Source organism: Staurois parvus, unplaced genomic scaffold (genome assembly GCF_062004578.1).
Source record: "Staurois parvus isolate SC_StPar_1 unplaced genomic scaffold, SC_StPar_1.0 ptg001167l, whole genome shotgun sequence".
Lineage (NCBI taxonomy): Eukaryota > Metazoa > Chordata > Amphibia > Anura > Ranidae > Staurois > Staurois parvus.
This window is the reverse complement of record NW_028318963.1, coordinates 50,522-73,947: the sequence shown is the minus strand read 5'-3', so window position 1 is coordinate 73,947 and position 23,426 is coordinate 50,522. Positions and strand designations below refer to the sequence as shown.

The window sequence follows — 23,426 nt, the reverse complement described above, 5'->3', positions numbered from 1 at the left end:
AATTAATATTGGTACAATGCTGCCTGACCGCGCAATTGTCATTCAAAGTGTGATAGCGCTGAAAGCTGAAAATTGGCCTGGACAGGAAGGGGGGGAAAGTGTCCAGACTTGACGTGGTTAAAGAAGGGGGGAAAAAAGTGACATAAATCAAAAATAAAGAAAGTGATGAGTAAATGGCATAAAATATGCCAGAAAAAGTGCCGTGACCAGAAGACTCACAACTGGCGTGAATAATTTCTAAAGAAATATACAGTGAGACTGTCAGGATGAAAACCCGACTCAAAACAAAATATTCGGACCACGCAAAGTCCTTCCACATAAATGTGATAAGTGACCTAAATGAACAATATATAACTCATGTGATCCAATCCCTAATTGGGATTTATTTGTGTAAACAAAAACACATAAAAAGTGCCACAACGATATTATTATTATTATTATTATTATTATACAGGATTTATATTATTATTATTATTATACAGGATTTATATATCATTATTATTATTATTATACAGGATTTATGGCGCCAAGTTTGCTCAGCGCTTTACAATATAACGGGAGACAATACAGGAACAATACAGTTCAATACAAGAGGGATAGGAGGGCCCTGATCCTGGGAGCTTACAATCCAGGAATATCACAATGTGCTGCAAAATAATAAAAAACCCCTACTAGCCACATATCCGGGTTATCTTTTTGTAATATTAAAATTTGTTTGATGATCTGAATAATTTCAGTGTCACAAATATGCAAAAAAAAAAAAAAAATATATATATATATATATAAATCAGGAAGGGGGAAATAGTTTTTCACAGCACAATATGTATGGCTGACTTTGACCGCTGTGACTTCCTCATCGGATTTTGCAGCATTTGCTACTTCTGCAAAGATAACACAAATTTCAGACGTGACTATCCAGCCTCAGAGTTGGGAAAAAACCCTCTTTTTGCTTTAGGTGACCCCACTGGGTCAGTCATGCCATTAAAGAACACTAATAATTATATACATAACCTCCTAGATTGTAAGCTCCCAGGATCAGGGCCCTCCTAACCCTCTTGTATTGTTGCTGTATTGTCTCTCATTATATTGTAAAGTGCTGAGCAAACTGTTGGCGCGATACACATCCTGTATTCTAATAATAATAATAATATACACAGAAATGATTGCATGCATTTATTCCTCTGGCTGGGTGCGGTATTTCACAGCGGTCAATGGAGGAATTCACATATATTTATGATGAGTAACAAACAGATTTATTAGTGTGTTTGGTTGCATTATATCTTCAGAATGAAAACAGAACTTGGGTTTGTAGCGGAGTACACTTTACACTTGTAAATGTCCAAATATATTTCACGCCCTGCAGACTCAGGAGGAGATCCCAGCTCCGGTCCTATGCTCATGACATATGTGTGTTGCTGCAGTGCGGTGGGGAAATTTTTACCTAATGAGTTCCATTGGTTTAACCCAGGGGGTCTCCAAACTTTCTAAGCAAAGGGCCAGTTTACTGTCTTTCAGACTTTAGAGGGGCCAGTGTGTGGCCAGTGGGAAAAGAAAATGTTCTGGCTTTCCTGGGAGTAAATAGTTCATCTTTGGAATTAGGGAGAGGAATAGTGCCCCATCATTGGTGTCAGTGGGAGGAATAGTGCCCTATCATTGGTATCAGTGGGAGGAATAGTGCCCCGTCATTGGTGTCAGTCGGAGGAATAGTGCCCCATCATTTGTATTAGTAGGAGGAATAGTGTCATTGGAAGGAAAAATGCCCCACTGTTGGTGTCAGTGGGAGGAATAGTGCCCTATCATTGGTATTAGTGGGAGGAATAGTGCCCCATCATTGGTGTCAGTGGGATGAATAGTGCCCCATCATTGGTGTCAGTGGGAGGAATAGTGCCCCATCATTGGTATCAGTGGGAGGAATAGTGCCCCATTATTGGTGTCAGTGGGAGGAATAGTGCCCCATCATTGGTGTCAGTGGGGGGAATAGTGCCCCGTCATTGGTGTCAGTCGGAGGAATAGTGCCCCGTCATTGGTGTCAGTCGGAGGAATAGTGCCCCATCGTTTGTATTAGTAGGAGGAATAGTGTCATTGGAAGGAAAAATGCCCCACTGTTGGTGTCAGTGGGAGGAATAGTGCCCTATCATTGGTATTAGTGGGAGGAATAGTGCCCTATCATTGGTATTAGTGGGAGGAATAGTGCCCCATTATTGGTGTCAGTGGGAGGAATAGTGCCCCATCATTGGTGTCAGTGGGAGGAATAGTGCCCCATCATTGGTGTCAGTGGGAGGAATAGTGCCCCATCATTGGTATCAGTGGGAGGAATAGTGCCCCATCATTGGCATCAGTGGGAGGAATAGTTGCTCATCATTGGTGTCAGTAGGAGGAATAGTGCCCCATCATTGGTATCAGTGGGAGGAATAGTTGCTCATCGTTGGTGTCAGTAGGAGGAATAGTGCCCCATCATTGGTGCTGGTGGGATGAATAGTGTCCCATTATTGGTGTCAGTGGGAGGAATAGAAAATGAAAATTCGTGCAGCCGCACCACCCGCACAGAGAAATGCAGACCCAGGGCGGGTGCCATTAGTTCTAATGGCACGCCGGCCGCACTGGAAAACGCAACCGTACTGGGAACCTCAGCTGCGTTTTCCAAAGAAATGCAGGGACTTCTTCCCTGCGTGTCATGGGCACGGGAGTCCATTCAAATGAATGGGCTCTCGTGCCCTTGCAAAACGTGGCCCGCGCGGCCGCATAGATGTGAACCGGGGGTAAGACCGCGTTACACACATATTTAGGGTCTAACATGGTGATGGTGCCAGATGGCCCCCATTACAATCCCCAAAATTGCCCACCCTCTAATAGCCTGCAGTGGTCCTTCTCCCCCACAGCAGATGGGACAGGGTCAAGGGAGCAAGTGGTGAGGCAGGCTTCTGAGAAGACCTTAGTGACCTCCTCAGTGGTAGCAAGGCTGAAGCAGCGGAGTCTTGGGGAGGTTATAGTGTGCAGGATGTTAGGTGTGGTGGGGGGCAGGGCGGTTGCGAGGTCAGAGGAGGGGAGAGTTGATGGGGTAATGGTGGGAGGGAGGCTAGGTGGAGAGGTGGATTGTGAATTGGCAATGTCCTTACGGATTGCGTCAATCTTGTTTTGGAAGTGATTGACAATCTCATGGGCGGTGAGTGAGGTACTGGGTGGGGGTGGAGAGAGTAGGGAGTTGAAAGTGGAGAAGAGCCGGCGAGGACAAGAGGAGAGGGTGTTATTGAGGGTTACGAAGTAGGCTTGCTCGGCAGCGTGGAGGGAGGAGGAGTAGTTGAGGAAGGCGGATTTGTAGAGGATTTGTAGAGGGAGAACACTCGAGCGGATCTGGTTTTGCGCCATAATCGCTTCAGCGCACGACTGTGTGGTCATTCTACCAGGGTTGAAGCGGTCGGGGTCCAATGCTACGTGTGGTCAGGGGTGCTAAGGAGTCGAGGGCAGCTGACAGCGAGTCGTTATACGCAGTAGTGGTCAGGGCAGGACAGTGGAAGGATACTGTCGTACAGACGGTCAGCTGCAGAGTGGAGAGGGGCCGGGTTCAGGTTGCGGAGGTTACGGCTGGTGATTGTTTGATGTTTTTTGGGGGGGGGGGGGTTAGAGGATGGGGAGACGGAGAATGTAATGAGGTTGTGGTCAGAGAGAGGGAAGGGGGTGTTAGTGAAGTTGTGAAGGGTGCAGAGATGAGAGAAAACAAGGTCCAGGGTGTTCCCGTCGGAGTGGGTGGAGGACTGTGTGCATTGTGTGAGTGCGATGGAAGAGGTTAAGTGGAGGAGTTGGGAAGTAGCCGGGTTATTGACATTGACAGGGATATTGAAGTCGCCAAGGATGAGGGTGGGAGGAGAGCTCAGAGGAGAGGAAGAAGGGTAGCCAGGCGGAAAAGTCATCGAGGAAGCTGGATATGGATCCAGGAGGCCGATAGATCACATCAAACTTCCTTTATTTAACGATTAATAATCCCACTCTGCAGAGCTTCTGGAACACATCTAAGCGATGCTCTGTGTCGGTGCTAACCAATCAGAATGCTCTGATCTGTCCTGGAAGCCCTGCAGAAAGATGAAAGAGAGAAACCGGCATTTCAAATCCTTGAACTGCTGCACCGGCTGCATGGGCACTGACAGTTCATCACCGATGAGGGTCAGTAGGTAAATACAGCAGGGCTCAGAGTGGGTGGTGGGGATTGTACCGTGTTTACCTTTTCAGGAACTTACACTTTAAAAATGAGTACATTAATGTTTATGCCTGACATAGTGTGAATCAGGATTCAATGGATTGCTATTTGTCTCCATTGTAGTAATTTATATGTAATTTGTGTGTTTTGTGTTTTCTAGCTGATGAGTAAAGACATTGTGGACTCTCCATTGGTGGAGCTAGAAGGAGATCTGGAGCAGCAGGTACGTCTCCCTCTATAACAGCCAGTCTCGGTGTATACCCGGATAGGCTGGACTTTTGAATAGATAGACAAATGGACATCTATGGTTAAAGCGGACTTTCACCCAAGAGTGGAAGCTCCGCATGTTTGCCTCCTTTCCCCCCTCCATTGCCGTATTTGGCACCTTTTGGGGGGGAGCAGATACCTGGTTTTGACAGGAACCTGCTCCCACTTCCGGCTCAGTTCGCCGCGGCGAAGTAAGCCGGAAGTTCGGCCCCACTCCTTCCCCCCCTCCTTCTTCTGAGAACCTTCGCAGGTCCTAGAAGACTGCCGGACCAATCAGGATGCGCAGCGTGATTCCCGCATGCGCAGCGGGCACCCGACTGTGAAGCCGCAAGCTGTCACAGCCTGGTGCCCGCAGTTGAGATGCCGACACCGGGAGAGTGAAGAAAGAGAGACAGGTCGGCAGGGGTGAGTACATTGATGGACACCGGGACAGGTAAGTGTGTGTTTATTAATTAATTTTTAATTTATTTATTTTATTTAATATTTTATTAATTTTTCGATTACCATTTCATACATACAAAAGCTAATAAAACAGGCATATCGTATAAATATTCTCAATTTCATATGTCCTAAAAACATTGCCATTCATCTATTAATTTTTTTACCCCTCCCCCTCTCCCCTCCCACCCTATTTCCCAAACCTCCCCATCCCCACCCCTCTCGGCCCTAATTATGCATTTACCAACTCTTTTAATAATTCCTATTCCGAACTTGATATTACTTTAATAATACAGTTTATTAATTCATTTATTACAGGTTTTGTAGCTGATGACTTTTAATAAACATAAAAACTAAAGGCTAAACTTTTTTTTTTAGTTTTGGATAGAGACGGATTAGAACCCCTATTAGGTTTTATTGCTGTCTGTGGCCCCGTCAGGGAGATTCACCCTCTTTGTTTGTCCTGTTTACCATTATCATTGAAAGTGAAAATAAAGAAAATCCCAAATTTTGAGTTGTCCCCAGAAAAGTAATAGAGGGGAAATCTTCCAATGGGGACAATAGTTCTGGCGACCTGGGGAGCCCCAAAGAATTTCCTTCATTTGCAGAGATTGGGAACTCTCCATGGTGGGACACAGTCTGACAGAGGTTATAACCCTCCCTTACTCCATCCAAAATGAAAAAAAAAAAACGCTTTAATGTGTTTATAGCCACGGCCTATAATTATGTGTCATTGACCAGACAGGATATCTCTATTACGGCACATTCATACCAGGTGAGGTAGGACTGCATTGGGCGGCTATTGCAGCTCAGTCCTACTGCAAGACAAGGCAAAATGCCTTGCCTCCTTCCTGGTTGGTTCACACCACCGAGGACACTGAAGTGAACTGAAGTTCATTTGAAAAAAAAAAGTAAACAGTGCAATGTGCCGCAATCAGTGTATCAGCACTGCTGTCACCAGGGGCAGACTGACCATTTGGAAACTCAAGCACTGCCCGAGGGCCCGGGGTCAGTAGGGGGCCCCATGAGATGCCCCTGGTACCTTTTTCATAGGCTTTTTTGAGTTTGGGCAAGGACACAGGGGCCCCATGATCCCCCTATTACCCGGGGGCCCCATGAGTTGTCAGTCCACCCCTGGCTGTCACCCTAACACGCACCAGCCCTTATGCTGGGAAAACACATAATAGTATCAATATTGAATATGATGATCGTTTCAGTGAAAGAATCTGTTCTTCCAAAAATTGCACTAACTAGAGGAGTTCGATCAATAAATGGTTGTGCTAATTGAAACGGAAGACCAGCTCCTTGCTGAAAAATTAAGTTTTATGTATTCAAACCAGCATTCATTTTTTGCTGCTGATTATCACTGCCCAGGGTCTATCGTTTTGTTCTATCATTGGTGAGTTCCCAATTTATATTATACCTGATTGCAGTTCTTTAGCTGCAGTACTCGCCTTAAGGTCCCTTTCACACGGATGTTCCGATCGGGTCCGCCTTGCTGTTTTTCAGGCAGACCCGATCGGAACCTCTACTCTCCTCTGTGGAGCGGCGGGTGTAAACGGACATGTATATTGTTTGTAAATATATTCTTCAGGTTTTTTTAACATATAAAAAAGTCATTTTAACATATATTTTTACATATATTTGTAAACGCATTCCAAAAATGTAGATTTGTATTTTTAAAGACATACAGTATATTTGAATTGTATTTTTGAAAATATTTTTCATATATTGTGTCATAAACGCATTTACACATGCAGAGTATATACAGTGGGGCAAAAAAGTATTTAGTCAGCCACCAATTGTGCAAGTTCTCCCACTTAAAAAGATGAGAGAGGCCTGTAATTGGCATCATAGGTAGACCTCAACTATGAGAGACAAAATGAGAAAACAAATCCAGACAATCACATTGGCTGATCTGGAAAGAATTTATTTGCAAATTATGGTGGAAAATATTTAGTATTTGGTAGTATTTAGTATTTGGTGACCTACAAACAAGCAAGATTTCTGGCTCTCACAGACCTGTACCTTCTTCTTTAAGAGGCTCCTCTGTCCTGCACTCATTACCTGTATCAATGGCACCTGTTTGAACTTGTTATCAGTATAAAAGACACCTGTCCACAACCTCAAACAGTCACACTCCAAACTCCACTATGGTGAAGACTAAAGAGCTGTCAAAGGACACCAGAAACAAAATTGTAGACCTGCACCAGGCTGGGAAGACTGAATCTGCAATAGGCAAGCAGCTTGGTGTGAACAAATCAACTGTGGGAGCAATAATTAGAAAATGGAAGACATACAAGACCACTGATAATCTCCCTCGATCTGGGGCTCCACGCAAGATCTCACCCCGTGGGGTCAAAATGATCACAAGAACGGTGAGCAAAAATCCCAGGACCACACGGGGGGACCTAGTGAATGACCCGCAGAGATCTGGGACCAACGTAACAAAGGCTACCATCAGTAACACACTACGCCGCCAGGGACTCAGATCCTGCAGTGCCAGACGTGTCCCCCTGCTTAAGCCAGTACATGTCCGGGCCCGTCTGAAGTTTGCTAGAGAGCATTTGGATGATCCAGAAGAGGATTGGGAGAATGCCATATTTTCAGATGAAACCAAAATAGAACTGTTTGGTAGAAACACAACTCGTCGTGTTTGGAGGAGAGAGAATGCTGAGTTGCATCCAAAGAACACCATACCTACTGTGAAGCATGGGGGTGGCAACATCATGCTTTGGGGCTGTTTCTCCACAAAGGGACCAGGACGACTGATCCATGTACAGGACAGAATGAATGGAGCCATGTTTTGTGAGACTTTGAGTGCAAACCTCCTTCCATCAGCAAGGGCATTGAAGATGAAACACGGCTGGGTCCTCCAACATGACAATGATCCCAAACATACCGCCCGGGCAACGAAGGAGTGGCTTCGTAAGAAGCATTTCAAGGTCCTGGAGTGGCCTAGCCAGTCTCCAGATCTCAACCCCATAGAAAACCTTTGGAGGGAGTTGAAAGTCCGTGTTGCCCAGCGACAGCCCCAAAACATCACTGCTCTAGAGGAGATCTGCATGGAGGATGGGCCAACATACCAGCAACAGTGTGTGCCAACCTTGTGAAGACTTACAGGAAACGTTTGACCTCTGTCATTGCCAACAAAGGATATATAACAAAGTATTGAGATGAACTTTTGATATTGACCAAATACTTATTTTCCACCATAATTTGCATATATATATATATATATATATATATGTATATTTATTGAAATATATTTTGGAATATATTGAATATGACCAAAATTGTAGCATTTCAAATATATGGCAATATATTTGGGAAGAATATTTTTAAAATATATTTCAAATATATTTTTCTTCTATGGGTTGGGCCCATTGTCAGACCCTACGCTGGTGCAGTGGGTCCTGGGTTCCTCCTGGTGCAGTGGGTCCCGGGTTCCTCCTGGTGCACTACAATGCTCGGCCTCATGTGGTGAGAGTATGTAGGCAGTTCCTACAGGATGAAGGAATTGATACCATTGAATGGCCCCCACGCTCACCTGACCTAAACCCAATAGAAAACCTCTGGGATATCATGTTTTGGTCCATCCGACGCCGCCAGGTTGCCCCTCAGACTGTCCAGGAGCTCAGTGATGCCCTGGTCCAGATCTGGGAGGAAATCCCCCAGGACACCATCCGTGGTCTCATTAGGAGCCTCCCCCGATGTTGTCAGGCATGCATACAAGCACGTGGGGGCCATACAAACTACTGAGGACCACTGAGTTGCTGCAATGAAATTTCAGCAGAATGGACTCGCCTGCTGCATCATTTTCTCACTTTGATTTTCGGGGTGTTTTTGAATTCAGTCCTCTGTAGGTCGACCATTTTCATTTCCATCAAACGATGGGTCGTCCTTACATTCCTCACACATTACCCCATCCAAGTCAGTATAGAGATCCAGCAGGAGAGTTTTCCCCATTGAGATCTGATGGGTTTTCAAAGTGTTCCTTTAATTTTTTTGAGTAGAGTGTGTATATATATACAGTCAGGTCCATAAATATTGGGACATTGACACAATTCTAACATTTTTGGCTATATACACCACCACAATGGATTTGAAATGAAATGAACAGGATGTGATTTAACTGCAGACTGTCAGCTTTAATTTGAGGGTATTTACATCCAAATCAGGTGAACGGTGTAGGAATTACAACAGTTTTCATATGTGCCTCCCACTTGTCAAGGGACCAAAAGTAATGGGACAGAATAATAATCATAAATCAAACTTTCACTTTTTAATACTTGGTTGCAAATCCTTTGCAGTCAATTACAGCCTGAAGTCTGGAACGCATAGACATCACCAGACGCTGGGTTTCATCCCTGGTGATGCTCTGCCAGGCCTCTACTGCAACTGTCTTCAGTTCCTGCTTGTTCTTGGGGCATTTTCCCTTCAGTTTTGTCTTCAGCAAGTGAAATGCTCAATCGGATTCAGGTCAGGTGATTGACTTGGCCATTGCATAACATTCCACTTCTTTCCCTTAAAAAACTCTTTGGTTGCTTTTGCAGTCTGCTTTGGGTCATTGTCCATCTGCACTGTGAAGCGTCCAATGAGTTGTGAAGCATTTGGCTGAATATGAGCAGATAATATTCCCGAAACACTTCAGAATTCATCCTGCTGCTTTTGTCAGCAGTCACATCATCAATAAATACAAGAGAAGCAGTTCCATTGGCAGCCATACATGCCCACACCATGACACTACCACCACCATGCTTCACTGATGAGGTGGTATGCTTTGGATCATGAGCAGTTCCTTTCCTTCTCCATACTCTTCTCTTCCCATCACTCTGGTACAAGTTGATGTTGGTCTCATCTGTCCATAGGATGTTGTTCCAGAACTGTGAAGGCTTTTTTAGATGTCGTTTGGCAAACTCTAATCTGGCCTTCCTGTTTTTGAGGCTCACCAATGGTTTCCATCTTGTGGTGAACCCTCTGTATTCACTCTGGTAAAGTCTTCTCTTGATTGTTGACTTTGACACACATACACCTACCTCCTGGAGAGTGTTCTTGATCTGGCCAACTGTTGTGAAGGGTTTCTTCACCAGGGAAAGAATTCTTCGGTCTTCCGCCACAGTTGTTTTCTGTGGTCTTCCGGGTCTTTTGGTGTTGCTGAGCTCACCGGTGCGTTCTTTCTATATAAGAATGTTCCAAACAGTTGTTTTGGCTACGCCTAATGTTTTTGCTATCTCTCTGATGGGTTTGTTTTGTTTTTTCAGCCTAATGATGGCTTGCTTCACTGATAGTGACAGCTCTTTGGATCTCATCTTGAGAGTTAACAGCAACAGATTCCAAATGCAAATAGCACACTTGAAATGAGCTCTGGACCTTTTATCTGCTCATTGTAATTGGGATAATGAGGAAATAACACACACCTGGCCATGGAACAGCTGAGAAGCCAATTGTCCCATTACTTTTGGTCCCTTAAAAAGTGGGAGGCACATATGCAAACTGTTGTAATTCCTACACCGTTCACCTGATTTGGATGTAAATACCCTCAAATTAAAGCTGACAGTCTGCAGTTAAAGCACATCTTGTTTGTTTCATTTCAAATCCATTGTGGTGGTGTATAGAGCCAAAAATGTTAGAATTGTGTCAATGTCCCAATATTTATGGACCTGACTGTATATATATATATATATATATATATATATATAATATACTGTATACGTAATTCATAGATAGATACATACATAAACCTATGTATATCCCATAATCAAAAACCCAAAGAAACCCTCTAATAGTAAACCAGTAGCTATGGGAGAGGTGTTTTATCTTGGATTCGTCTCTTATTACTCAGCATTTTAATAACTTCAACGGGTTGTGCAGAACTTTACAAAATAAGGGAAGACAGTGCAGTTACATTATAATTCAGGACAAAAGTGTTAGGAGAGCCCTTCCTATGATTGCTTACAATCAAAAGGGAACGGCAAGTGATACTAAGGCCTGGTTCTCAGTACTGTGGCTCTGCAAGCCGCGTTTTGGGCAGGTGCGGCAGCCTATGTCATTGAACGAACTGCCATGCTCCTGAAAATACAGGGAAAAGGTCAAAGGCAGCCACCGAGCTGTTGATAAGGTGCACAATTCTGGTAGCAGCAGATGATAGACTGAAGAGGTGATAGCCTGTAGAGGTAAGCCAACAAAGAGGAAGTTGCAATGGTGTAAACTAGAGATATCCAGGGAGTAAATTATAACCTTTGTGGTGTTATTTTTTAGGAAGGAAATTTTGGAATTGTTATGAAGGTGAGGGCAGTGATTGGATGTGGGCTGAATGGAGAGGTCTGAATCCAGGATTACACCCAGCACCCTGGCTGAAGGAAAGGGTTGATCGTTGTGCTGCTGATCTTCAAGGAAAAGGGGATGGAATGGGGGAATTAATTTTGAACAGAATGAGTTTGAGGAAGTCGTGTGACACCCATGTTTATATGTGAGTGAATTAGTGATGTGTGAAGAGACATAAGAGTTGAGCTGCAGAGCAGAGAGAAAACTTGGGTGTCATCAGCATAGAGATGGTATTGGAAGCCATGTGAGGTTATCAGCTGACCCAAGGTGGGGGTGTAGCATGAGAATAGAAGGGGTCTGAGGACCGAACTTTACCCTATAGAAAGAGGAGAGGAGGGGCTAGAGTTGTAGGGGGCACTCAAGGAACACAGTGATAAGTAGGAGAAGAACCAGTAAAGAGCAGAGTCTTTAGGCCCAATGGAATTATTTGAGGAGAAGCAGGTGGTCAACTGTGTCAAATAGAGCAGAAAGGTCTAAGAGTAAGACTGCAGAATATTGGCCATTCGTTTTAGCAGTCAGCAAGTTGTTAGTGAGTGTTAGCAGTTTCTGTGGAGTGTTAGAACCAAAAGCCAGACTACAAGAGGTTAAAAAGGTTGTTATCAGTAACATGGTGGCTTAGATGGTAGTATACCAGATGTTTGGTGGTAAATGGGAGTAAGGAGATGGATCTTAGGTTGTCCAGATCCATATGGCCTGGCGAGAGCTTTTTAAGCATGAGGGTGACCAGTACATTTTTTTTATAGGGAAGAGAAGTAGAGGGGGGGATATCGCATATTTGAGTGAGAGCGTAGAATAAAGGAAGAGGGTGACTGGATTCTGGAGTAGTTGTGGAGAAATGTGGTTCTGGGGGCAGGTTGTTAGGTGGGTGTCAGACAGAGTTATAGCAACTTCTTCTGTAGTAACTGGATCAAAGGAGGAAAGTATTGAACATGGTGGTAGACACAGTATGCTAGGTGGAGGAGATAACAGGAGGTCCAATGGGGACCAGTGCCTTAAAGTTCTACACAGATTGCGGCATAAACTGCTTCATCATGAGCAACCAGAAGTGTTAGATATCAACAGTGCCAGTGTCTCTCGAAGAGAAGGAGATGGATCTTAGATTGTGCATATCGGTACGTGGTCTAGTGAGAGCTTTTTAAGCATGAGGGTGACCACTTTTTTTTTTTTTTATAGGGAAGAGAAGTAGAGGGGGAGAGATTTAATATTTGAGTTAGAAAGTATAGAATAAAGGAAGACAGTGACTGGATTCTGGAGTAGTTCTGGAGAAATGTGGTCCTGGGGGCAGGTTGTTAGGTGGGTGTCAGACAGAATTATAGCAACTTCTTCTGTAGTAACTGGATCAAAGGAGGAAAGTACTGAACGTGGTGGTAGACACAGTATGCTAGGTGGAGGAGATAGCAGGAGATCCAATGAGGACCTTAACGCTCTACGCAGATTGCGGCATAAACTGCTTCATCATGAGCAACCAGAAGTGTTAGATAGCAGCAGTGCCAGTGTCTCTCGAAGAGAAGGAGATGGATCTTAGGTCATTCAGATCGGTACAGTCTAGCGAGAATTTTTAAGTACTGAACGTGGTGGTAGACACAGTATGCTAGGTGGAGGAGATAACAGGAGGTCCAATGGTGTCTCTTGAAGAGAACAAACATTTGACTTGCCATTGGCCAGGCATAGAAAAAGGAAGCACACATGCAAGATAATGGCACTGCAACCCAATCATGCAATCAGGGCCAGCAAGAGCTTTCTGTTTCCACTCACCGTGTCTGACTTGTGGTCTCCACCTTGCAACATATGAGTCCTATGTACCTAAGTCAGCAACCAGGTGAGAATGGATAACATTTCTCTTTATTTCCTCCAAGGAGTGCACATATCTCAAACAGAGCCAACACTACTGCATTTCTCGAGGTAAGAGAAATTTTGTTCATCCCCACCTGGTTGCCAACTTAATCTAAATCGGGGGGTCAGCAATCTGTAGATTGTGATCTACTAGCAGATCGTGGCCAAGTGACTGACCCATCCCAGATCATGAAACAGAGTGCAACGTAGGGGAACTACTTGTAAAGTTGGAGCTGCAGTAAGCAGCAAGAGCCGCATAAGCCGATGCCTCCTCTGTATTGCCGGCTCCTGGCCCATGTGGAGTGACCCCAACTGCACTCTATCTATTATCCCAGCTAGCGCTCTCCAGAGTGAGCAGGAAAGAAGAGATCTTCAGGTCAGTGTGAAGCAATTGCAGCACAGTAGTAAGGCAATTAAAGATTAAGGCCCCATGTACACGGGACACTTCTGAACGATGGAAACTGACAGCTGGAAAACGTAGGTTAAAAAATGTCTGTTTAGCTACGTTTGCATACCGCATTTATGTGCGTTTGCATTTAGAAGCGTTTTTTTAAAGATAAGCACAGGAGAACCTCCCAAATGCCCAGAAAGCACTGACAAGTGGTAAATTATTAACTATTTCAGACTGTTTCAGAGAAATACGGAGAGTAGAAGCAGAGACAGCAGTATGTGTTGAGATTAGCTTAGGTGTGAGTTACTCATTAACATTTCTTTTGTTTCCAAGGGTGGGAAAGGTGTCTGGTGGAGGGAGTCATTAAGGCCACCTGGCAGGGGGTCTTCATGAGGAATTTGAGATGTGAATGGTCATTAACATATCTTTTGTTTCTAAGGGTGGGAGAGGTCTGAGGTGTGAATGGTCATGAACATATCTTTTGTTTTCAAGGGTGGGAGAGGTCTGAGGTGTGAATTGGTCATTACAATGTGTGACGAGCTTGGTGAGAACATCCTGTGTTCAGTGTTTTGTCCATCGAAGTACCTTGAAAACGCTTTGCATGCATTTTTCATGATGAAAAAAAGACTCTGGACCGCATCGGGAACTGGAAGAGTTAAAAAAACTTTTCAAACACTTATAAACGCAATATGCCGCGTTTACAAGTGTTTCGCATTTGAAACGCTGATAAAATCGACTGCTGAATGCAAGTTTTCTGCGTTCAGAAAAACGACTGTAAACTCATGATGAAAAAAGACTCTGGACAGCATCGGGAACTGGAAGAGTTAAAAAAAAATTTCAAACGCAAACGCTTATAAACGCGATTTGCCACGTTTACAAGCGTTTTAAACGCTGATAAAATCGACTACTGAACGCAAGTTTTCTGCATTCAAAAAAACGACTGTAAACTCAACTGCCTGTGAACGACTGTAAATGAAGATGTGTACATGGACATATAGGAAAACATTAGGGGGAGTTCAGGGGCTGCTGAAAAAGACGCTGAACAGCTCCTAAACGTGAGTTTCTCAGCTGCAGTGTACATGAGCCCTTAAATCAGGTGTGAGGAGGCGACACTGTGCCCGGTGATCCATGACTTCTCCCATGTTGTTTAGGTAGCTCTCCACCTCTTTAAGGTTCCCTACCCCTGATCTACATAAAAGGACACAAACGGGAAGCCATCCTTTAAATAAAAATCAGGTGTATATTATCATGAGTACAGTTGCTATGAATCACATAATATATCTATGTTATTGTCATTTTGATGTGATAAAACTATTTTTGTTGTAATGACTTATAGGCAGACTGCTCACCACTCCCCGACTCTGCCTCACCTATACCTAATCCCTACCGACTCTACACAGGAGCCCGGCCGTGGCCCCGTGTGCATGGGATTTAACACATGAGTCACCCAGACATACAGGGCCGCCTCCCGCTGTGTGTACCTGTCTGTACGCTGCCATCATTTTTACCAGTCTGGCTTCATAAAACTTTTATTATGTTTGATGAAGCCATCCGTAATGGAAGCGTCTGGACTTAATTACTGGTCACTGAGGCCAGTTCACTGAGAGGACGGAGTTATTTTATAGAAGGTGTCAACACTGGATGACATTTAGTTAGCGAAAGTACTATGTATCATAAAGTATTGTCATGTGTTATTTTTTTTTTTGTTTACTTTTTTTTTTTTTAATCCCTTGTTGCAACTCATCACCTTCAGCCTCTTTGCAACCACTTGCTGGCTACATGTTCTCCAGGGATGGCTGCATGGCATTTCCAAGGATGGGTTTCCTGATAGCGCAAGCCTGCACAATGTGTGCTAGCATGGATGCTTGCGGTCTCCATCACATGTGACAGGCTGACATTGCAGAGGGCAGTTGTCACTCCATAACAGGAAGTTCCAACACGTTTTTATGTTTGATCTCAAGGCCTGTTTCACTCGGGCTTCAGCTTGTATAAGAGCAGTGTGAACAGCAAGTTTTGTCAAGCATTTGAAGAGCTTTGCTGACGCTTTTAGCCTGTGTTCACATATGTGCGGCGCGGTACATCGCATGTGATTCGCATAGGAACCGCACCGTATTCCTGTGCAAATCACATGTGAATTCTGTGCGGTGCGATTTGAGCCATACATTTTGTATGGCTCTAATCGCACCGCACCCGCACCAGAAACGTGCAGGACCCTTTTTTGGGTCCGCACTAGAATCGGATCGCATGGGTATTCACACCTATGCGATCCGATTCTGCACATTGCACCGCGTTTTGGGGTGTTGTTAACTTAACCTCTTCACGCCGGACGAACGCAAATGTGCGGCCTCCCGGCGTCTGGGCCTAGATGCTGAGCGGCCGCACATTTGCGTCCTATTAAAAAAGGACACGTGCCAAGAGCGCACACCCTGCACGCTCCCGACACACATGTCCGTTACTCACAGAAAGGTCCCGATCTCCTCTTTCGATCGGGACCTTTCCCGATCATGTGACCGCCGTGACGACGCATCACGGCGGTCACATGACCCTAAACCCCGCCCCCTGGCTTCTGAAACTCTTAAAGGGCCAGGAGGCGCCGGCGTGAAGGGGTTAACATACACACCCGCAAAGGTTCACATGAACGGGGTGTGATTGGGATGCGGTGCGAAATTCGCAATGAAAACGCTGCAAATTCCGCACCGCATCAGTGTGAACCTGGGCTTAAAGTACCATTGAGCTCCAGTTTGTAAATGTTGAACACAGATCCTAATAGGAGTGTTAATTGCCACTTAAAACAAGCTGCTAGCAGGCTTCAGCAGGCTTTCAAGAAGTGCTGAAGCCTGCTAGCAGCTTGTTTAAAGTGGCAATCAGCAATCCTATTAGGATCTGTGTACAACATTTACAAACTGGAGATGAATGATACTTTAAACGCATCAATAAAGCTTGCTGAAAGCTCTGCAGATGCTTTGCCAAAGCTTGCCGTTCACACTGCTGTTATACAAGCTGAAACCCGTGTGAAATAGACTTTTCATAGAGCGGTAGTTTGGGGGCAGCAGAGTGGTTAGCTCTTCTGCATTTCAGCACTTAATAGTTCGAATCCCAACCACAACCCTACCTACATGGAGTCTGCAGGTAGGTGTCCACTGCATACTCCAGTTTTCTCCCACACTCAAAAAACATGTTGGCTCCTGCCTAAATGGGCCCCTAGTATGTGTATGTAGGCATGTGAAGTAGGTGCCTTAGATTGTAAGCTCCTTAGGCAGACATTGCCTGTGCAATGTACAGCAGTATCTTGCTGCCTTTCTATCTGATTATCATTACCTATTTATCACCTATCTGTCCACACAGGTCCTAGATTGGCGTTCCTACTGTTAATATTTGTTCTCTGTATTATAGCTGAAGAAGACTCTGGAACTACTTCAGGAAGCAGAAGCTGAGAAAGAGGAGCTGAAGCAGAGGTGCCAGGAGCTGGACCTCCAGGTGAGGTAGTGCTCATATATGCTGCTGAGCCTCCATGGTTGAAAGAACTGAAATCGAGTTAATGAAAGGGGCGGGCCAGGGACAGTCAGGCTGGGGAGGAAAGTACGAAATGATGCTGGATGTCCTGCAGCCAGGAAATGAGGCGGAGCTCAGTCTGACTTGCTGCAGCTTCTAATGCACATTGTGAGAAGCTCACAGTGTGCAGTGAAATCAGAGGAAGCCCTTTCAGTCCAGGGGAGGAGCCGGTACACCTGTGCAAGACTGAAGGGGAGGAGCTGGTACACCTGTGCAAGACTGAAGGGGAGGAGCCGGTACACCTGTGCAAGACTGGAGGGGAGGAGCCGGTACAACTGTGTAAGACTGAAGGGGAGGAGCCGGTACACCTGTGCAAGACTGGAGGGGAGGAGCCGGTACAACTGTGCAAGACAGAAGGGGAGGGTGCAGGCCAGATTTAGGGCCCCAATGACACCTGTGTATGTACATGCATTTTTAATGCACACATGTGAATTCACATAACATGATGCACATATGTAACTATTTTTTGTATGCATTTATTAAGCAGTGGACTGGGTTCTAGAGTATGGCTGCCTTACTTACAATTCTTTTTTCTGTCTCGGCAACGTGCATAAGAACAAACTTCAAGTACTCACAGATACTCAGGGCTCAGAAACTAAAACTGGGTTTTAAAGAGAAGCATGGGAATAAAAAAACTAAACATGCACTATATATTGCCAAAATTATTGGTCGGCCTGCCTTTCCCTGCACGTGATCTTTAATGGCCCCCCAGTCTTAGTCCGTAGGGTTCAATATTGAGTTGGCCCCGCCCTTTGCAGCTATAACAGCTTCAACTCTTCTGGGAAGGCCGTCCACAAGGTTTAGGAGGGTGTCTATGGGAAGGTTGGACCATTCTTCCAGAAGCACATTTGTCAGGTCAGGCACTGATGTCGGGGGAGGAGGCCTGGCTCGCAGTCTCCGCTCCAATTCATCCCAAAGGTGTTCTATGGGGTTGAGGTCAGGACTCTGTGCAGGCCAGTCAAGTTCCTCCACCCCAAACTGGCTCCTCCATGTCTTTATGGACCTTGCTTTGTGCATTGGTGCGCAGTCAAGTTGGAACAGGAAGGGGTCATCCCCAAACTCTTCCCACAAAGTTGGGAGCATGAAATTGTCCAAAATGTCTTGGTATGCTGATGCTTTAAGAGTTCCCTTCACTGGAACTAGGGGGCCAAGCCCAACCCCTGAAAAACAACCCCACACCATAATTCTCCATCCACCAAACTTTACACTTGGCACAATGCAGCCAGGCAAGTACTGTTTTCCTGGCAACCACCAAACCCAGACACGTCCATCGGATTACCAGACAGAGAAGTGTGATTGGTCACTCCAAAGAACACATCTCCACTGCTCTAGAGTCCAGTGGCGGCGTGCTTTACACCACGGCATCCAACGCTTTGCATTGCACTTGGTGATGGAAGGCTTGGATGCAGCTGCTCGGCCATGGAAACCCATTCCATGAAGCTCTCTACGCACTGTTGTTGGGCTCATCTGAAGGCCACACCAAGTTTGGAGGTCTTTAGCTATTGACTCTGCAGACAGTTGGTGACTTCTGCGCACTGTGCGCTTCAGCATGCGCTGACCCCGCCCTGTCATGTGACATGGCCTACCACTTGGTGGCTGAGTGGCTGTTGTTCCCAGTTGCTTCCACTTTGTTATAATTCCACTAACAGTTGAGCGTGGAATATTTAGTAGCCAGGAAATGTCACGGATGGACTTATTGCACAGGTGACCACCTATCACGGGACCACGCTTGGTGTCACTGAGCTCCTGAGAGCGACCCATTCTTTCACCAATGTTTGTAGAAGCCGTCTGCATGCCTTGGGGCTTGATTGTATACACCTGTGTCCATGGAGGGGATTGGAACATCTGAATCCATTGATTTGGAGGGCGGGCCCAATACTTTTGGCAATATAGTGTATTTATTTACCAAGATGGCTGCAACATCGATCCAGTGCTCTAAGCCAAAGAACTGAGCAATCACATGACCACTGATCGCAGAACTCTCAGACTTCAGAAAGCAGAGCAGGTGACTGCTATTCACTGGCTCTCTGTGTGCACTGGTGCGCAGTCATGTTGGAACAGGAAGGGGCCATCCCCAAACTCTTCCCACAAAGTTGGGAGCATGAAATTGTCCAAAATGTCTTGGTATGCTGATGGCTTAAGAGTTCCCTTCACTGGAACTAGGGGGCCAAGCCCAACCCCTGGAACGCTGGGCTGTGGAGGGGGCGGGAGGTGCTGGCTAAGGCTCTCAATCTGCCTCGAAGAGGCTGAGCCAGCTGCTGGGTAGACATCTGGGCGTATCCCGACATTATTGTCAGGATCCCTTTAGATCCTGAACCAGCACTGTGATGTCAGCTGACAGCCGGCAGAACTAAGTGCACTACTGTGACCCACAGGAGAAGTAGGGCCAAAAGAACTCCTTTAAGCCACAGCACATTGGCGATTGGTACTGTTCTAGCATTATACTGATAACGGGGTCTAATTCAGATGTGCCGCTACCTGGCGGTGAGGGAGGACATGCACTGTTAGTGGGCTTTGAGCTGCCCGTCCTGTCTTTTTCACAATCTGTGTGTACACTGTACTCATTGCATATATTAAGATAATGTAGTTGTTAATGAGTAACGTGGATATCAGGCTTGATGATCACATTGGCCAATACCGCTGGCTTCGCTCCCACACCTCGTGCCAGATCAATCGCTTTGTATTTGCTGCCCTTGACATGTGGCTCCGTCCATTGCTGCAGTTTTTAGAAGATTACCCCTTACATAAGGACGCTCCAGGTTATACAACTGACCTTTTCATTAACCTGAATCTGAGATCAAAGCCCAGGCGTTCAATCTACGGCTTTACCTTCCATTCAATTAGCTGCTTCCCTGACCGATGTACAATGTGTTCGACCTGTCCCATAGCCACGCTTAAAGGACGGAAGAACAAAACCCCCCAATATTGCCACAAAGGAAAAAAAAATAGTTTCCAATCCCCCCCCCCCATCCAAATTAAGTGATATTGTCTCCCTAGGTCAGGTTATTGCTCCATTATTTATTTCAGGTACTTATATAGCGCCGTCAATTTACACCGCACTTTATATATATATTGTACATTCACATCAGTCCCTAACCCTCAAGGGGTGTACAATCTAAGGTCCCTAACTCACATTCATACATACACATACTAGGGCTAGTTTAGACAGGAGCCAATTAACCTACCAGCATGTCTTTGGAGTGTAGGAGGAAACCGGAGTACCCGGAGGAAACCCACGCAGGCACAGGGAGAACATGCAAACTCCAGGCAGGTGGTGCCATGGTTGGGATTCAAACCAACGACCCCAGTACTGCCAGGCGGAAATGCTAACCATTTAGCCACTGTGCTGCCCAAACCCTAAAATCTTATATAAGCAATTATTTAAAAAAAAAATTCCAATGATTGTGTTATCCGAGGAAGCCATTTCAGTCCAAGGGAGGAGCCGCTACAACTGTGCAAGACTGGAGGGGAGGAGCCGGTACACCTGTGCAAGACGGGAGGGGAGGAGCCGCTACAACTGTGCAAGATTGGAGGGGAGGAGCCGGTACACCTGTGCAAGACGGGAGGGGAGGAGCCGCTACAACTGTGCAAGACTGAAGGGGAGAAGCCGGTACAACTGTGCAAGACTGGAGGGGAGGAGCCGGTACAACTGTGCAAGACTGGAGGGGAGGAGCCGGTACACCTGTGCAAGACTGGAGGGGAGGAGCCGGTACAACTGTGCAAGACTGGAGGGGAGGAGCCGGTACAACTGTGCAAGACTGAAGGGGAGGAGCTGGTACACCTGTGCAAGACTGGAGGGGAGGAGCTGGTACACCTGTGCAAGACCGGAGGGGAGGAGCCGGTACAACTGTGCAAGACTGAAGAGGAGAAGCCGGTACAACTGTGCAAGACTGGACGGGAGGAGCCAGTACACCTACGCAAGACTGGAGGGGAGGAGCCAGTACACCTGTGCAAGACTGAAGGGGAAGAGCCGATACACCTGTGCAAGACTGGAGGGGAGAAGCCGGTACACCTGTGCAAGACTGGAGGGGAGGAACCGGTACACCTGTGCAAGACTGGAGGGGAGGAGCCGGTACACCTGTGCAAGACTGGAGGGGAGGAGCCGGTACACCTGTGCAAGACTGAAGGGGAAGAGCCGATACACCTACGCAAGACTGGAGGGGAGGAGCCAGTACACCTGTGCAAGACTGAAGAGGAGGAGCCTGTACACCTGTGCAAGACTGAAGGGGAAGAGCCGATACACCTGTGCAAGACTGGAGGGGAGGAACCGGTACACCTGTGCAAGACTGGAGGGGAGGAACCGGTACACCTGTGCAAGACTGGAGGGGAGGAGCCGGTACACCTGTGCAAGACTGGAGGGGAGGAACCGGTACACTTGTGCAAGACTGAAGAGGAGGAGCCGGTACACCTGTGCAAGACTGGAGGGGAGGAGCCGGTACACCTGTGCAAGACTGAAGGGGAAGGCTGGAGATCAGCTTTACTGCTGCGCATTGTAAACACGTTTGTTACCGCAATTCACACGTATGAACAGGTCCTGAAGCAATAGATAACATAGAGAAGTAGCTCCCAGTTAGCATTTTTACATTACCATTGATAGATGTTATAAATTGTTCTCATGGAAGATAGCTAGTTTATATGTTAGATTTAGTGTTTGGCTTACACCTCAGAAAATCACCCCCCCCCCCAGCCTGTACAGCGATATCTGCGTGTTGTATCTGCAGAATGTTGCATGTATGCCCAGAACTCTCATGCACACCTATTCCGCATGGCCTCTTGGCTTCAGGTTCCACGCTATTTATAGAGATTCTTAAGCAAACAGATAGAGATATAATTTCAGCAGATCTTTGTGTGATCACGTCCTCTTACTGCATCTTCCAAATCAAACAGTTGCGTATTGTCCATGATACCTTTTTTTTTATTTGCACTAACCGTTACATGGACAAGCTGTCAAGGGGGTTTCTACCTCTTTCTTCTAGATCCAAGTAGTACTGATGCAAAGGTTTAGTACATGGACTGAGAAGGTGGGGTACCCCCTCCCCCCCCCCAAAAGAAAAGCTGGTCTTGAAACTGTAACCATTGGTGCTAAGAATAAAGTATTACAGACCCTACTCAACAGTGCTGGTATTAATACAGTTATCTTAAGGAAAAGAAACATTCTTTTGAGGACATTGAGGTGCTCAGAGAGGACAACTGGATCACAAGACCCATGAAAGAGGACATCTGCATCAAATTGGAACATCCCAACAGCGGTGGGGGCTTTCAACACCAATTTCCACCATCTTCCACATTCAATGCCATTCTATCATCTCTACATTGGAGATTTAACAACAATTCACATCTTCAGACATGCGACTAGAAGGATTACCACCTATGCAGACACTCTAAGATGGACTTGTATGACTAGAATAAGATGGTTCCACAATTTTCACACCTTCAATCTTGCTCTTAGACAATCAACATCTGCCTTGACACATTCAACAGTGATTGGATTAAGGTGTCTGTGCTACCTATGTGGATATTTATGTTGGGGTATGTTCCCGACACTCATTAGAACCAAAGAAGTGGTTTGGAGAAGCTATGAAACATCTTCAGCATTATAGAACAAGTTCAGTTGACTGTGACTAACTACTCATACCTCTACCATGACATGGATAATTGAGAACATTCACAGACATTAGGTCAAGCTTTTCAAACTGCTCATTGAGTCATCTCAGGAACATAATTGTGGCATGAAGCATGCTGATCTATTATATGGTATTTTTGCCTCTCCGTGCAGGGGTCTAGATTCAACTACCATCTGATAATATTAGTAAAGAATGTGTCCTGTAGGTTTGTGGGGGGATGGAGAATGGAATCGCAGTGCACAGCAATTGATACAGGCCTCAAACATTTCTGAAAGTGTATGATGGAATAGAGAGAAGGTAGGAGACAAAGGCGCTTGGAAAGGGGGATTAAGAGACACAGGCTGCTGGAGAGGAGAGGTAGAAGACATGGGCCATTGGAAGGGGAGGCTCGAAACATGAGCCACTGGAAAAGAGATTTAGGAGAAATGAGCTTCTGGAGGGCTGAGGTAGAAGATGCAGGATGCTAGAGAGGGGAGGTTGGAGACACGGTCTGCTGGAGAGTGAAAGTAGAAAATGCTGACTGCTGGAGGGAGGAGGTAGACTTCACAGGCCACTGGAGAGGGGAGGTCGGCAATAAGGGGGCTGCTGAAGAGAAGAGTTGGGAGACATGGGGCTCTGAAGAGAAGAGGTAGAAGACATGAGCTGCTGAAGAAGAGAGGTAGAAGATATGGGGCACTGGAGAGGAGACGTAGAAGACACAGGATGCTGAAGAGGAGAGGCAGAAGATATGGGGCACTGGAGAGGAGAGGTAGAAGACACAGGCCACTGAAAAGGAGAGTTAGGAGACATGGGGTACTGGAAG

General features: G+C 45.9%; 1 protein-coding gene across 1 annotated transcript in view; it reads left to right on the top strand.

Moving 5' to 3' along the window:
- The window catches only part of HOOK1 (hook microtubule tethering protein 1), a gene marked incomplete at its 3' end in the record, with an annotated part of 130,781 nt that overhangs the window by 58,700 nt on the left and 48,655 nt on the right, over window positions 1-23,426 (top strand). The window contains exons 7-8 of the mRNA XM_089659580.1: window positions 4,353-4,415; window positions 16,842-16,925. Of these exons, the coding sequence (XP_089515706.1) occupies window positions 4,353-4,415; window positions 16,842-16,925 (147 nt within the window). The remainder of the gene's footprint in view (window positions 1-4,352; window positions 4,416-16,841; window positions 16,926-23,426) is intronic.